Here is a 14,758-nt window from a genome sequence, read left to right as displayed (position 1 = left end):
AAGTTTATGGCCAACATACATGAAACTGCTATGAACGTTTTATACAAATCTTGTGTGGGCATATGCATTCATTTTTTTGGGGTATATACTTCTAAAAGTGGAATTGCTGGGTCATAGGGTTTATAAGAAAATTCTAAACAGCTCTGTAAAGTGTTTATGCCATTTTATATTTCACTCAACAATGTATGAGAGTTTCAGATACTATACACCCTTGCTAACACTTTGCAGTGTTTTAAATTTTAGCTATTCTAGGGGGTGTGTATCTCATTGTGGTTTTAATTTGCATTTCCTGGGTGACTGATGTGGAGTATTTTTTCATATGCTTATTGGTCATTTAGATATTTTATTTTATGAAGTACCTGCTAATATCTTTTGCATAGGCATTAATTGGATTGTTTGCCTTTTTTTTTTTTAATCTTTATTTATTTTTGAGAGAGAGAGACAGCGTGTGAGCAGGGGAGGAGCAGAGAGAGAGAGGGAGACACAGAATGCGAAGCATGCTCCAGGCTCCAAGCTGTCAGCACAGTGCCTGACACGGGGCTCAAACTCACAACCTGTGAGATCATGACCTGAGCCGAAGTCTGACGCTCAACCGACTGAGCCACCCAGGCGCCCTTGTTTGCCTTTTTTATTATTGTTATACAGTTGTTTTTTTATGTCGTTTGGTAGGAGTCATATGTTAGATTTATATATTACAAATATTTTCTTTCAATCCAGGATTGCTGTTTTACTCTCCTAACAGTGTCTTTTGATGAGCATGAGTTTTTAATTTTGATAAACTAAAATTTATCATTTTTTCATTTATGGTTAGTGACTTTTTGTTCTAAGAAATATGTACCTTCTCCAAGGTCATGAAGATAGTCTCCCTTGTTTTCTTTTGGAAGCTTTTCGTTCAGCTTGCACATTTAGGTGTATGCTTCATTTAAGTTTAATTTTTTTTTTTTTTAACATTTATTTACTGTTGAGAGAGCATGAGCAGGGGAGGGGCAGAGAGAGAGGGAGACACAGACTCTGAAGCAGGCTCCAGGCTCTGAGGTGTCAGCACAGAGCCTGATGCGGGACTGGAACCCACAAACCGCTAGATCATGTCCTGAGCAGAAGTCGGACACTTAACCGACTGAGCCACCCAGGCTCCCCCATTTAAGTTTAATTTTTGTGTGTGGTAGGTATGATTCATTTATTTCCTTATGGTTTGTTCTAGCACCCGTTGTTAAAAAGTTTATCCTTTTTCTTATATTGGCTTATATTGGCCTCTTGGTCATATATATGTGACTATATTTCTGGAGTCTATTTTGTTTCATTGATCTGAATACCAGTACAAACTATGTTAAATAATTTGGCTTTATAGTCTTGAAGTCAGATACTGCAAGTCTGTTTTTCTTCTTTGATCATCTTCCTTATTTTATGTCTAATGCATTTCCATATAAATTTTAGTATCGGCTTTCATTTCTGCAAAAATCTGCTGAGATTTTGATCTGTATTGTGTTAAATCTGTAATTCTATTAGGAAAAAATTGACATTGCAAAAATATGTTTTCTAATCCATGAACATGATATATTTCTTCATTATTTAAGTCTTCATTATTTAAGTCTCTCAGCAGTGTTCTGTAGTTTTCAGTGTAGAATTTTTGTATTTCTTTTGTTAAATTAGTTGCTAGATATTTGATTTTTTTTGTTGCTGTTGTAAATGGCATTATTTAAAATATTAATTTCCATTTGTTTATTAACAGTATGCAGAAATTCAGTCGATTTTTGCATATTCATCTTTATCCCATGACTTTGCTAAATTCAGTTATTAGTTCTAGTAATTTGTTGGTTAGTCGGATTTTCTATATAAATGTGGTCATCTGTAAAGACAAATTTGCTACTTTCTAATTTTGTTAACATTTATTGTTGTTTGTTTGTTTCATTGCCTAGCACTTTCAGAACAATGTTGAATAGAGGTGGTAAGAATGGCCACCATTGCTTTGCTCCTAACTTTAGGGAATATTTCACCATTAAGTGTGGGTTTAGCTCTCGGGTTTTGCAGATATCTTTTATGGTCAGTTTGAATACATTTTGTTTTATTTCCAGTTGATTGAGAGCTTTATCCAGGAAAGGTGTTATTTTTTTTTTTACAAATACTTAGATGAACTAAAACAAGAACAACAGAAAAGAAAACAATAATAGTTATGTATTTCATTGCTTTCTGCCCTTGTCTTTACTATTTTCTTCCTTTTCTTTTTTTGAATTTAATTTTGTCTTCTTTCTTTTCCCTAGCTTCTTGAAGTGAAAGCTTAAATTGTTGGCTTTCAACATTAATTTTTTTCTAATTTTCCATTTAAGGTTATCAGTTTCCCTCTAAGCTCTACATTAGCTGTATCCCACAAATTTTGGTTTGTTGTGTTTTTACAGTCATTGATTTAAAAATATTTAAAAATTTCTAGTGCTAGATCTTTCTTTGCCTGTGTTATTTAGAAGAATCTTTTCAGATATTTGGGTTCTAATAATTTTTTGTTTTGATTTCCACTGTAATTGCACTGTAATCTGAATTTTTTTTAAGACTTCAAAGATGTCATTCCATTGTTTCTGATAATGAAACAAATTATCAGACAGAAATTAGACATCATTCTTATGATTGTATCCCTAAATGTAATATATTTTTTCTCTGCCTCTTTTAAAGATTTTTTCTTGATTTTCAGTGCTTCGTAATGATACTAAATTTCATATAGTTTCATTATGATCTGCTTAAGAGTAAAGGTCTTTTTATTTATTCTATTTGAGATTCGTTGGGCTTCTTGAGTCTATGGTTTCATGTTCTTCTTCAGTGTTGGAAAAATGTTGGTTGTTATCCTCTACAGGTATTTATTGTGCCGTTTCTTTGTCACCTCTCATCTTAGGATTTAAAAAAATATTTTCTATTGTTTCAGAGGTCTCAGGTATTCCATCCCCCACTGCCCTGCTTTTGGGGAGGGGGGAAAGTTTGTCTGTGCTTTAGTTGGGTTTATATTAATCTGTCCTCAAGTTTACTAATGCTTTCTTCTTCTGTGGCCAATATTTCTTAAAAGTTATATATATTCATCTTCCTGTGCTACACTCTGAATCTTGCTTCTGACTTGTCTTCCTGTTCACTAATCCTTTAGCCTCCCAATCGTATTTTTAGTTTTGTTCACTGTATTTTTAAGTTCTAGAATTTCCATTTGGTGCTTTAAAAAAGAAATTCCAATTCCTTGTTGATATTTTTAAACTTGTCTTTTACTTTATAGAACATATTAAGCATAGTTATTTGAAAGTTAGTTGGTTTCTGATAACTCAATTTTTGAATCTCTGAAAATTCTGATTTTATTGTTTCTTTTGTTTACTTGTCTTGTGTGTGTGTGTGTATAAATTTATTCATTCATTATTTATACATATATATTTATATTTGTATATATTATAAATTGTGTGCAAGCCGATAGAAAAACGTAGAGCTAATTTGAGGTTTAGAAGATTATATTTCTTCAAACAGATTTGCTTTTGCTTCTGGAAATTTTGAGGCTATGGACATTAGCAATCCAGGTCACTTTAGTGCAGCTTAAAAAAAGAAGACCTATGATCCATTCTTGAGATGATTTGAGGCTGGTTCTCAGTCCCTTTGAGGGTTGGTCTAATTCTGGTTCCCCTTTACTCTATGGTGTGGCCTTTTGAGACCTCTGCCCATGTCCTAGGGGGATTTTTAGGTCTCCCATTTTCAATTTTTGTTCCCCTACTTCAAATAGTTTGTTGAAATCTGTTCATCTTGTGGGATTGGCATATAGAGAAATAGGTAAAGAAGGAGGTGTGGCATCAAATGCCAGGTCCACCTTTTGATGATTCCTTCTTTTTTTGTATCATGGCCCCTTAACACCCCCCTAAAGTTCTCTGTTTTTGTTGTTGTTGGTTTTGCTTTTAATCTTGTCCAGTTTTGTAATTGTTCTCAGTAGGAGAATCAGCTTAAATTAATTTGTCTGTCATTTTTGGGGAAATGGAACCTAAACTTTTTTCTTGTAATATTTTCAAGAGTGGAATGTAGGTCATATGTATTTTTTGAGTTCAGGCATATTTAAGAATGTCTTTCTATTTCTTCACACATGAAAGAAGACTGCTTCACTGTGAAAAATATGTAAATATTGCTTCATTATTTTCTGGCATTTAGAATTATAGAAGACAAATCTTAGACAAGTGTGATTTGTCTGTTATAGAAATCCTTTTGGTCGTTCTTAATTCTTGGAGATTTACTTATTAAAAAGGCTTTTCTTAAGTATCTTTATGTATGAGTATCTTTTTATTGACTTTCACCAATAACGTTAAGAGTGCTTTCAGATCCCTTTTCAATCTTTTTTAGGAAATTTCTCATTAATGAAATTTTAAATTATTGCTTTTTCAAGTTGGTATGTCCCTCAGGAATACCTATAATTCATAGGTCAAATTTCATTTTCTGTACTGTGTAGCTATTCTAACCACTATTTCCCATACATTTATCTTCTATATTCTTAGCTTCTCAGGTTGGTTTACTGTGTAACTTATTTGACTCCCCCCCCCCATCAGCTCTATTTATTGCTTTGAATTAGGATTTCTAATTCTGCTATTTCATTTTTAGTTTAATTATACTTATCATATCTCTTGTCCAAATTCCTTTTTATCTCATTCTGTTAGCTTCCCATCTCACCATGAATTTCTGTGACTTTCTACTTCTGTTTTTATAGAGGCCATGTGTTCTTACATCAAGTTGCAGATGCTATAATACCTTCCTAAAATATTTTGACTCATAGACTAGATAATTTTCAGACATGTTTTCTCTCAAGTGTCTGCATAATATTTCCTTTCCTTTGAAGTATATGTTTGGTTGGTCCTTCACTTTTTTCTTTTTAAAATCAATTTTGCTGGTCCCATTAGTGGCCAGGTGAGTATGGACTGTGCCTCATGGTGGTGCTGTCCTGGCCCATGCAGCAGCCAGGTGGGCCTGAACCAGGACTTAAGTCCCATCAGTGGGGACCATCTTGTGCATGGCTTCCATCTCTTCACCCTAAGGGTGCAGAGACCTGTGCCAGGCTAGGGATGTTGGGTCTCTTGGGCCAGATGCACATGTATCTTTGCCTAAGGGAGCCCCACTTGTGTGAATGAGGAGGCTGTGGCCAGGCGACTGGACCACTGGCCACCCCTGAAGCGTCAGCTAGATCGTCATGTGGCCTGATTGCTATGTTCATTCCATATATGTGCAAAGATGCAAGCCAGGCTGCGTGGGTGCAGTCCTGACTCCAGCATGACCTCGCTCCATGACCTTGTCAAGTTACTCATACTCTCTGTGCTGGATCTGTGACCTGTGAGGATATGGCCATTGACTTAACACTGGAAAAGTGGCAGCAGCTTGATCCTGCTTGAAGGACTACCTTTGGGGATGTGAGGCTAGGGAAATATAGGAACTTCACATCAGTGGGATGCTCAGTTTCCATGTCAGATATGATCTTCACATTGGAGTCAGGAGGACAGCTGTGGATAGTAGGGGAAGGAACACCACCTCCAGGTTGTCCAGGAGATGACTAGGAAATTGGTAATCAAATAGGAATGCACCAAGAATTTAAGGAGACTTTTGAATCAAGTGAATTTCGTTTATGATGAAACACCTACTAAGCAGAAAGTCTATGAATATGAAGCTTTTGCAAACATATTTCATCTCAGTGTAAACATTGTCCCATCCAGACAAAAACTCCATGAACATGTCTTAGGTGGAAGGAGTTTGAAAGATAACTTAGATTTACTTAATTTAGAAGAAAGAAGCTTTCTGAATTTAATGGAGATGAGAAATTATTCAACTATAATTAATTTCAAATTACCCATGAAAAAAACTGATACAGGTAAGAAAACCTTATGAATGAGGGCAAGTATTTGGTCAGAAGTCATACCTGATTGGACACCAGAGAGTCCATCCTGGAGAGAAACCCTATGGATGTAATAAGTGTGAGAAAGTCTTTACTGATTGATCATCCTTCACTAGACACATTAGATCTCATGCAGGTGAGAGACACTATGAATGCAAATTCAGCCAGAAAGCCTTTAGCAGAAAAACCTCATTATATACCAGATAATTCAAACTAGAGAGAAACTCTATGAATGTGGAAATGCCTTCAATAATAGTTCTTATTTTAATGGGCATGAAAAAAATGCATACTGGTAATAAATCCTATAAATGTAATGAATGTGGGATGCTGTTCAGTGTGTGGTAGGTTGTTATACCAGCCCCAAAAGACTAAGACGTCATTATTCAATACAAACTTCAAATCATCAAAATTACTTTGGCAAGAAGAATTCTGAAATTTTGTTTCTTTCTGAACTTGCATCAGTTAGAATTCCTTTGTGTTGGAAATAACAGAATGTTGAAACTGACTTAAGCAACAAAAGGAACTTTATTGGTACATATCACAGGAAAGTCCAGTATAGCTACTTTTTTTTTTTTTTTTTTTTTGAGAGAAAGAGCAAGTGAGTATTAGCAGGGGAGGAACAGAGGGAGAGAGAGAGTCTCAAGCAGGCTTCATGCCCAGCATAGAGACTGACACAGGCCTCGATCTCACAACCATGAGATCATGACCTGAGTGGAAACCAAGAGTTAGATGCGTAACCAACTGAGTCACCCAGGCACCCCAGTATAGCTATTTAAAATGGAGAAAGAGATAATTTGACATCTTGAGAAAAGACTCAAAATTGAGTCTTCTGATTGACGAACATGGCATATCTAACCATTTATTTAGGCCTTGTTTAATTTGTGTCAGCAGTATTTTCTAGTTTTCAGTGTATAGGTCTTACAGATATTTTGTTAAAGGTATTCCTAAATGTTTTGTGGGTTTTGATACTGTTGTAAATGTATTTAAAAATTTAATATTTCTACTTGTTTATTGCCATTATATAGAAATGTAATTGATTTTTCTATTTTGACTTCATATCCAGCAACCTTGCTAAATTCACTTATTAGTTTTCGTAGCTTATTTTTAAGTTCTTAAGATTTTCTATGTACATGATTATACTCTCTGGCAAATTAATATAATTAAAAATTTTTCTTTTTCCTGCCATGCCTCCTTTCCTTCCTCCCTCCCTCTCTCCCGTCCTTTCTTCCTTCTTTTCTTCTTTCCCCCTGTCGCCCCTTCCTTTCTCTCTTTCTTTTCCTCATTGTGCTGGCTCTTATCTCCACTTCAGTGTTAAATAGAAGTACTGCAAGTGACTATCTTTGTTTTCTCCCTCTGTCTCTATGGGGCATGTATGCAGCATTAAGTCTGGTGTTAGCTGTAGGCTTTTAACAGATGCTTTTTTATCAGAGTAAGGAAGTTCCTGTCTATTCTTAGTTTACTGAGAGTTTTTATCATGAGTGAATGTCAATTTTGGTCAAATACATCTTCATCTATTGAGATGATCACATGACTTCTTCCCTTTATTTTGTTAATATGGTAAATTACATTGATTTGCTTTGCATTGTTAATGCAACCTTGTATTTCCTTGGATAAACTCCACATTGTCAGCTATATTATATTGCCAGACTCAATTTGCTAGTTTTGTTAAAATATTTTGCTCCTGTATTTATGAGGGACATTGATCTAGTTTCCTTTTATTATAATGTCATCTGGCTTTGTTTCCAGAGTAATGCTGGCCTCATAAAATGAGTTGGGAAGAGTTTCTTACTGTTCTGTTTTCTGAAAGAAAATTAATTTGTATTATTTATTCTTTAAATAGTTAAGAGGATTCACTTGTGGATCTATCTAGACTTGGGGTTTTCTTTGTAGGAAGGTTTCACATTATGAATTCAATTTAATATTATGTCACATTTTACTTTTCTACTTTTTGTCCAGTCATATTTATAATTTTGTAGTCTGTATTTTGAGGAATAAATGGCATATACATTTTTTCCAACTTGCCAAATTTATTGTCATATCTGTAGAATCTGTGGTGATGTTCTACCTTTTATTCTTGATATTGGTAATTTGTTTTTTTCTCTATTTTTTATTCATCAGGTAGCTTGAGGGTTTATCAATTTTATTGAACTTTCCAAAGACCCATCATTTGGTTTTATGATTTTCCCTATTGATTTTTTGTTTCCAATTTCATTGATTTCTGCCTTCTATCTTTGTGATTCCCTCTTTAATATTGAGTTTAACTTCTTCTTTTTTCTGCTTTAAGATAGAAGCATAAATTGTTTTTCTATATTACTAAGATAGAAGCATAAATCATTAATTTGGACCTTTTATGTTCTCTAATTTAAGAGTCTAAAGCCATAAATTTACCTAAAAGCATTGCTTTAGTTTCAGCCCACAAATTTGATATGGTGTGATTACATTGTATTTCAGTACAGAATATTTTCTAATATTCCTTATGACTTTTTCTTTCATTTATGGATTGTTTAGAAGTGTGTTTGTTTAAATGTACATGTTTTTGCTGATTTTCCAGGTATCTTTTTGCTTTTTATTTCTAGTTTAATTCCATGTGGTCAGAAAACTTACACTGTGATTTCACTCCATCTAAATTTTTGAGCTTTGTGTAATGGACCAGAATACTGTCTCAATACTGAGAGAGGATTGTTGAAATTTACAACACGAATTATGGACTTCTTTCTCTTTTAGTTCTCTCAGTTTTGCTTCATTTAATTGGAAACTCCATCATTAGATACGAACATATTTATAATTGTTATGTCATCTTGATGAATTTACTCATCATTGTCAAATATCCTTCTTTATTACTGGTAATATTCTTTGTTCTGGGGTCTACTTGTCTGATATTTATATAGACACTCCAGCTTTCCTGTGATTAGCATTATATTAGTGTGGTATAACTTTTCTGATTACTTTTTTTTAAAAAAAATTATTTATTTAAGTAATCTCTACACCCAACATGGGGCTTGAACTCATGACCCTGAGATCAAGAGTCACATGCCCCTGAGATCAAGAGTCACATGCTCTTTTGACTGAACCAGCCAGATTCCCCTCTGTTTACTCTTAATTTATCTATCTTTATATTTCAAGTATGTTTCTTACAGGCAGCATTTATTCAGGCCATGCTTTTTGAAAAAGTTAAATGATATTTGACAATCTCGGCCTTTTAGACCATTTACATATAATGTAATTATTGTTTAGGCCATTTACATTTAATGTAATTACAAATAACTTAAGTCTATTATCTTACACTCATTTTCTGTTTGTCCCATCTATTCTTTGTCTCTTTTCTTTTTAATATCTTGTTTTCTTTTTGGTTAATTATTTTTAGCATTCCATTTTATCTCTGTATTAGCTATACCTCCTTTTAAGAAGAATTGCTCTAGGGTTTACAATATGCACCTTTAACTTCACAGTCTACCTTCAAATAATATTATACTAGTTTGCATGTAGTGTAAGAACCCCGTGCACTTTCATGTCCTCCCTCTCATCCTTTTTTTGTTCTTGTTATCAAATATTTACTTCTTTTTTTAAAGTTTATTTATTAATTTTGAGAGAGAGAGAGTGTGTGTGTGGGGAGGGTGAGGGGCAAAGAGAGAGGGAGAGAGAATTCCAATCAGGCTCCGTGCTGTCAGCGAAGAGCCTGAGGCCTGGGTCGGACTCACAAACTGTAAGATCATGACCTGAGCTGAAATCAAGAGTTTGATGCTTAACTGACTGACCCACCCAGGCGCCCCTCAAATATTTACTTCTATATATATTATTAGTTTCACAATACATGGCTGTTATTTTTGTTTTAAACAGTGAATCATCTTTTAACAACATGCTAATATAAGTAGAAGGTCTTTTGCAGTTATTCACCATATTTGCTGTGTCCAGAACTCTTTATGCCTTTGTGTAGGTCCTAGCTTCCATCTGGTATCATCTTCCATCAGCCTTCCTTTTACATTTCTTGTTGTGGAGCCCAGCTGGCAATGAATTCTCTTATCTTGTGTTTGTCTTCAAATAGCCTTTATTTCATATTCATTTTTGAAGGATATTTTCACTGGCTATAGAATTCTAGGTGACAGTTTTTTTCTTTCAGCCTATTAAAGATGTCTTTCCATTGTCTTCTGGCTTGCATGGTTTCTGGCAAGAAATCAGCGATCATTCTTATCTTTGTCCCCCTGTAAGTAATGTGTCTTTTTTTTCCTGGCTGCTTTTAAGATTTTCTCTTTATCATGGTTTTAAATCAATTTGATTATAATGAGTTTGGTGTGATTTCCTTTGATTTAATTTTGCCTAAGATTCACTGAGCTTCTTAGATCTGTGGGCTTATAGTGTTTATTAGATTTGAAAAATTGTGACCATTGTTTCTTCAAATGTCTTCACTCTCCCCCCCCCCCCTTTTCCCCTTTTGGACTTTTAACCACATGTGCTTTATAATGCCTAATATTTTCCCACAGCTCACTGAAGCTCTATTTTTCTTCCACTACTACAGTTTTGATAGTTTGTTGTTATGTCTTCTAATTCACTGATCTTTCCTTCTGCATTGTCTAATATGCTATTAAGCCCATTCAGTGAATTTCCCATGTTCTATGTTATATTTTTAATTTTATAAATTTCATTTTTCTTTTATTATCTTTCATCTCTATCCTCATTGTGTTCATATTTTCCTTTGAATATGTTTTAAAGTAGCAGTTTTAAAGTCCGTGTTTGCTAACTACCTTGTCTCTATAGTTTCTGGGTTTATTTCTATTGGTCAGTTTTTTTCCTGATTATGGGTAACATTTTCCTCCCTTTCCAAATATCAGTAATTTTTTAATTGGATTCTGGACTTAATGAGTATTGCATTATTGAGTATCTGGATTTTGTTGTCTTTCATTACAGTGTTTTGAGGTTTGTTTTGGCTATCAAGTTACTGGTAGATCAACTTTACACTTTTAAGTCCTGTTCCTATATTTTGTTAGGGTAAGCCTGGAATAGCCTTGTCCCTAATGTTGGTTTAGCCCTACTGCTAAGGTATGACCTGCTAGAGTCATCTCTGTTGAATGTCCCAGGTTTTCACTGAGTTCCCTTTACTCTGACTGGTTGGAATTTGAATATCTCCCAGTCCTGTATGAGATGTAGGAATTATTCTGCTTACAGATCCTCCATAGTTGTTTTCTATGCAGCGTAATGGAGTTTTGCCTTACACGTGTTCTTCTTAGTATAAAGCCAAAGACCCAAAAGGATTCTTGGTCAAATTTCTGGAGCTCTTTCTTCACGTAGCTCCCTCTTCTTTGGCACACTACCCAGCAAATACAAGCCACCTTGCCTCTTTAAACTCAAGTTTTTGTGGATGCTTACCTTTCTTCTTCTATGTCCAAGGTCTAGAAATTACTTCTGGGATGAAAGTCATGTTGATTGTAAGACTGACTTTATTGTTTCTCTTTTCTCAAGGATCATTGTCCTACACTACCTAGTCCAGTTTCTGAAAACAGTTGTTTCATATATATTTTCCAGTTTTCTAGTTGTTTATGGTAGAAAGGCATGTTTAATACCATTTGCTCCGTCGTAGTTGGAAGCAGATTTATTACCTACCATGTTTTTATATTATGTTTTTTTGTTTTTATTTTCAAATGAAGGGAGATCCATCATGAGTATATTTCCCATATGGTAAGGTATGTAGATCAATCCTATATCAGAATCAATTGTAGTGCTTTTCCTAATTACAAATACTTGTAATTAGGATCCCTGGGTGGCTCAGTCAGTTGAGCATTCAACTCTTGATTTTGGCTCAGGTCATGATCCCAGGCCCGTAGGATCAAGCCCTGCGTCAAGCTCCATGCTGAAGCTGGAGCCTGCCTAAGATTATCTCTCTCTCTTACTCTGCCCCTCTCTCCAACTCACATGCTCTCTCTCTCTCTCTAAAAAAAAAAAAAAAAAAAAAAGTAAAGATTTTGATTCAGTAGATCTAACATGATTTTCAGGTATCATATTTTTTAAAATCTTGACAAGTGATTTTTGATACACAAGAAAGGCTAAGAATCCATATTTTAGTAAGTTTAAATCTAGTGTGACTTTGGTAAACTAAGTGAGGTATCTTACAATCTTTTCTTAACTCAGTGACACTCTGTAAAAATGAAATAGAATATTAGAGGGGTAGGACCTCCTGGATATCCCCACATATAAAGCATTAATTTCTTGAAAAGCAGGAGTCTTTAGAGCCCTGATAAAGTGCTATCACTGTTGTACATTCTTATTTCTCTGTGCCTTTGCCATAGCAGTTGCTATATATTTTGAATATTACCGCTGTTTCTAAGTGTCAAGATTCTTAATATTTGTAAAGTGATCTGCAAATATTCTCATAATATAGGGATTCAAAAATGGCTAGCATATTTTATCTTGTGTGCTAACTCTGTTTTATTAGTGGCAACTTTCTGAAGCTCAGTGTTGAGAAGGATCCTAAGGCCAGTTCTGGACTCAGCAGGAAGGAAGGCTCTTATGGATTAGTGATATCTGTCATGAGTTTGGAATTGGAGGAATGAGATACTTGTCCCATGTATTTGCAACTCCTATACTTGTTAAAGGCAGTCTTTTTTCTTTCTTTTTTTCTAGATTTCTCTAGTTACACAAGAAAACTTTTTTTGCTACTCTCTATTTTCATCCTGACTTTTCCACATGTAGTAAATAAATTTTATAGTTTTGGAATGCCTATATTCAAATTATTTCTTCATTCATCCATTCCTTACTCATTTCTTCTTTCTTTCTCTCGAACATATAAGCAATATGATACTGTGTTATTAGAGTAGTGGTTTCTGGTCTATATTTCTTATCTTCTTTCTACATAAATTGACCCACTGTGTATTTTTCAAGGTCAATGGCTCTGTTGACCATGTTTTCCTAAATTTTAAATCAGACACATAATCTTATACCTGGTCTAACCATAGGCTAGAAGATTTGAAGGTGGAGCACCCCTGGAAAAAAAAACACTTTATATTTGGAGCATAAATTAGGTCTGGAATATTATCAATACATGTTTTTGAATTACAATTGGATTTATAAGTAAGTAAGAATATCCTCTCATCTGCAAATTCTTGTATATTAGGCCGATCATAGTCCTATAAGATTAGAATTTGGTGATTTAGAAAAATGTCCTACTTCCAAATATGTACTTTTATTGCATTTTGTAATGATGGAATATTGTTAGCTAAGTGCTTTGACTTACAGAATCATCTAGATGATGATAAATACTTGTTGTGACTTTCATTCTAATCTATCCCAGATCACTTGTTTCTTATCTATATTCTGCATGCATACTGTGTTAAGGAGTGGGTATTAACAAACTAGCAGACATTAGTCTGTGGGTCCCAATCTGTGGTGTGAGAGAGAGATGTGTTTCATCTGGGCAAGAAACTCATCTTTTCAGTCTCCACATTTGCTGGGAATGGGGTGGGAAATGGAATAGTGGAAGTTGCCTTAGCATTCATTTCAGTTATTATCAGTTTGGAACACTTCCTGGTGCCAGAAATCTAGGATGTTCAGCATAGTATACACTACAATGAAAAGAGCAGGTGTTGAGATCCAAGAGATAGAGGTTCTAGTCTCAGCTTGTCAGGTACTAACTCTGTGACCATAGTGAGCTACTTACCTTTTTTAAAAAAATTTTTTTTCAACGTTTATTTATTTTTGGGACAGAGAGAGACAGAGCATGAACGGGGGAGGGGCAGAGAGAGAGGGAGACACAGAATCGGAAACAGGCTCCAGGCTCTGAGCCATCAGCCCAGAGCCTGACGCGGGGCTCAAACTCACGGACCGCCAGATCGTGACCTGGCTGAAGTCGGACGCTTAACCGACTGCGCCACCCAGGCGCCCCTGAGCTACTTACCTTTTTAACTTTTACTTATTCGTATGTGAAATGAAGTTAATAATCTGCTATACCTATCCTACAGACTTGTTGGCAGGATGAAGTGAAATCATAGATATAAAACCTTCAAGAACTTAATGGTATATATCACTGTGAGGTAATGTTATTGTACCATGTATGCCACATTATATTACCTTGTCTTTCCCCGTGGGAAAATGTATGGAGTTGTGATATATTTGTTCAATTGTTAAATTTGTCATAGATTAAAAAAAAATGATTATTTTAGGTAGTCTTCCTATGGTGGTTCTATTTAGGAAAAAGAAAACTAGTGTAATATTTGCTATGCCTTTACTAAGGCACAAGTAATGTCAATGAGAAGTATTCATCAGCTATGCTTTGCTTTACAGCTTGGAATCCCATCCACTGCCAGCACATTGAATGCCACAATGCAATTAACAAGCCAGCTGTGAAGGTACTGTTTTATTAGACCTGGTGCCATATTGTATTGTCAGTGGTCAAATTATCAGGAGCAAACTGCTGAATGAAATGGAGTAGATCACATCCTTCTCTGTAAAGCAAAGGCCTGTGCTCTATAGTAATCTCAAGCATCTCTGTGTTCAATCTGACTGTACTTGGGTGGGTTGGTTCATGACAGAGCAATGAATAGTGGTGTCTGCAGGTTTGGTATGATTTCATGGTCAACTGCTGTGTAGCAATGAGTAATTATCAGAATACTCCTGGTGAAACACTTATATAGTCCTTATTTGGCTTCTGTCTGAGCTAATAAACTCAGGCAAATGTACTTTGCCCCTGTTTCAGTCATTTCAAATTATGAGTGTCTAGTGTATGACTACATGAATTCAAGTGTCATAGAAAAACTTGATAAAATTGGTAAGTCTTAGCTCAGATCACAGATATGACTTCATCAAAATGACTAAGAGGTAGTTGGGCAGCAGTCACATGGAAAGGTACCTTAGAGGTAAGGAACAGTGGTTTAGAGAGGCCAAGACACTTTTCTAAGC

At 35.0% G+C, this 14,758-nt stretch overlaps 1 protein-coding gene across 22 annotated transcripts in view; it reads left to right on the top strand.

The window, feature by feature from the left end:
* Positions 1-14,758, top strand: part of UNC79 (unc-79 subunit of NALCN channel complex) — a 282,253-nt gene that overhangs the window by 88,677 nt on the left and 178,818 nt on the right. For all 22 annotated transcript variants that reach the window (XM_086708939.1, XM_086708942.1, XM_086708934.1 and 19 more), the window contains one exon: positions 14,144-14,208. In XM_086708939.1, coding sequence (XP_086565065.1) covers positions 14,144-14,208 — 65 coding nt within the window. The remainder of the gene's footprint in view (positions 1-14,143; positions 14,209-14,758) is intronic.

The sequence above is a fragment of the Puma concolor genome, chromosome B3 (assembly GCF_028749965.1).
Source record: "Puma concolor isolate L17-30 chromosome B3, mPumCon1.1.hap2, whole genome shotgun sequence".
In the NCBI taxonomy this organism is placed as follows: Eukaryota; Metazoa; Chordata; class Mammalia; order Carnivora; family Felidae; genus Puma; species Puma concolor.
Note: the sequence above shows the minus strand (reverse complement) of the source record. Positions and strands in the feature narration are given on the sequence as shown.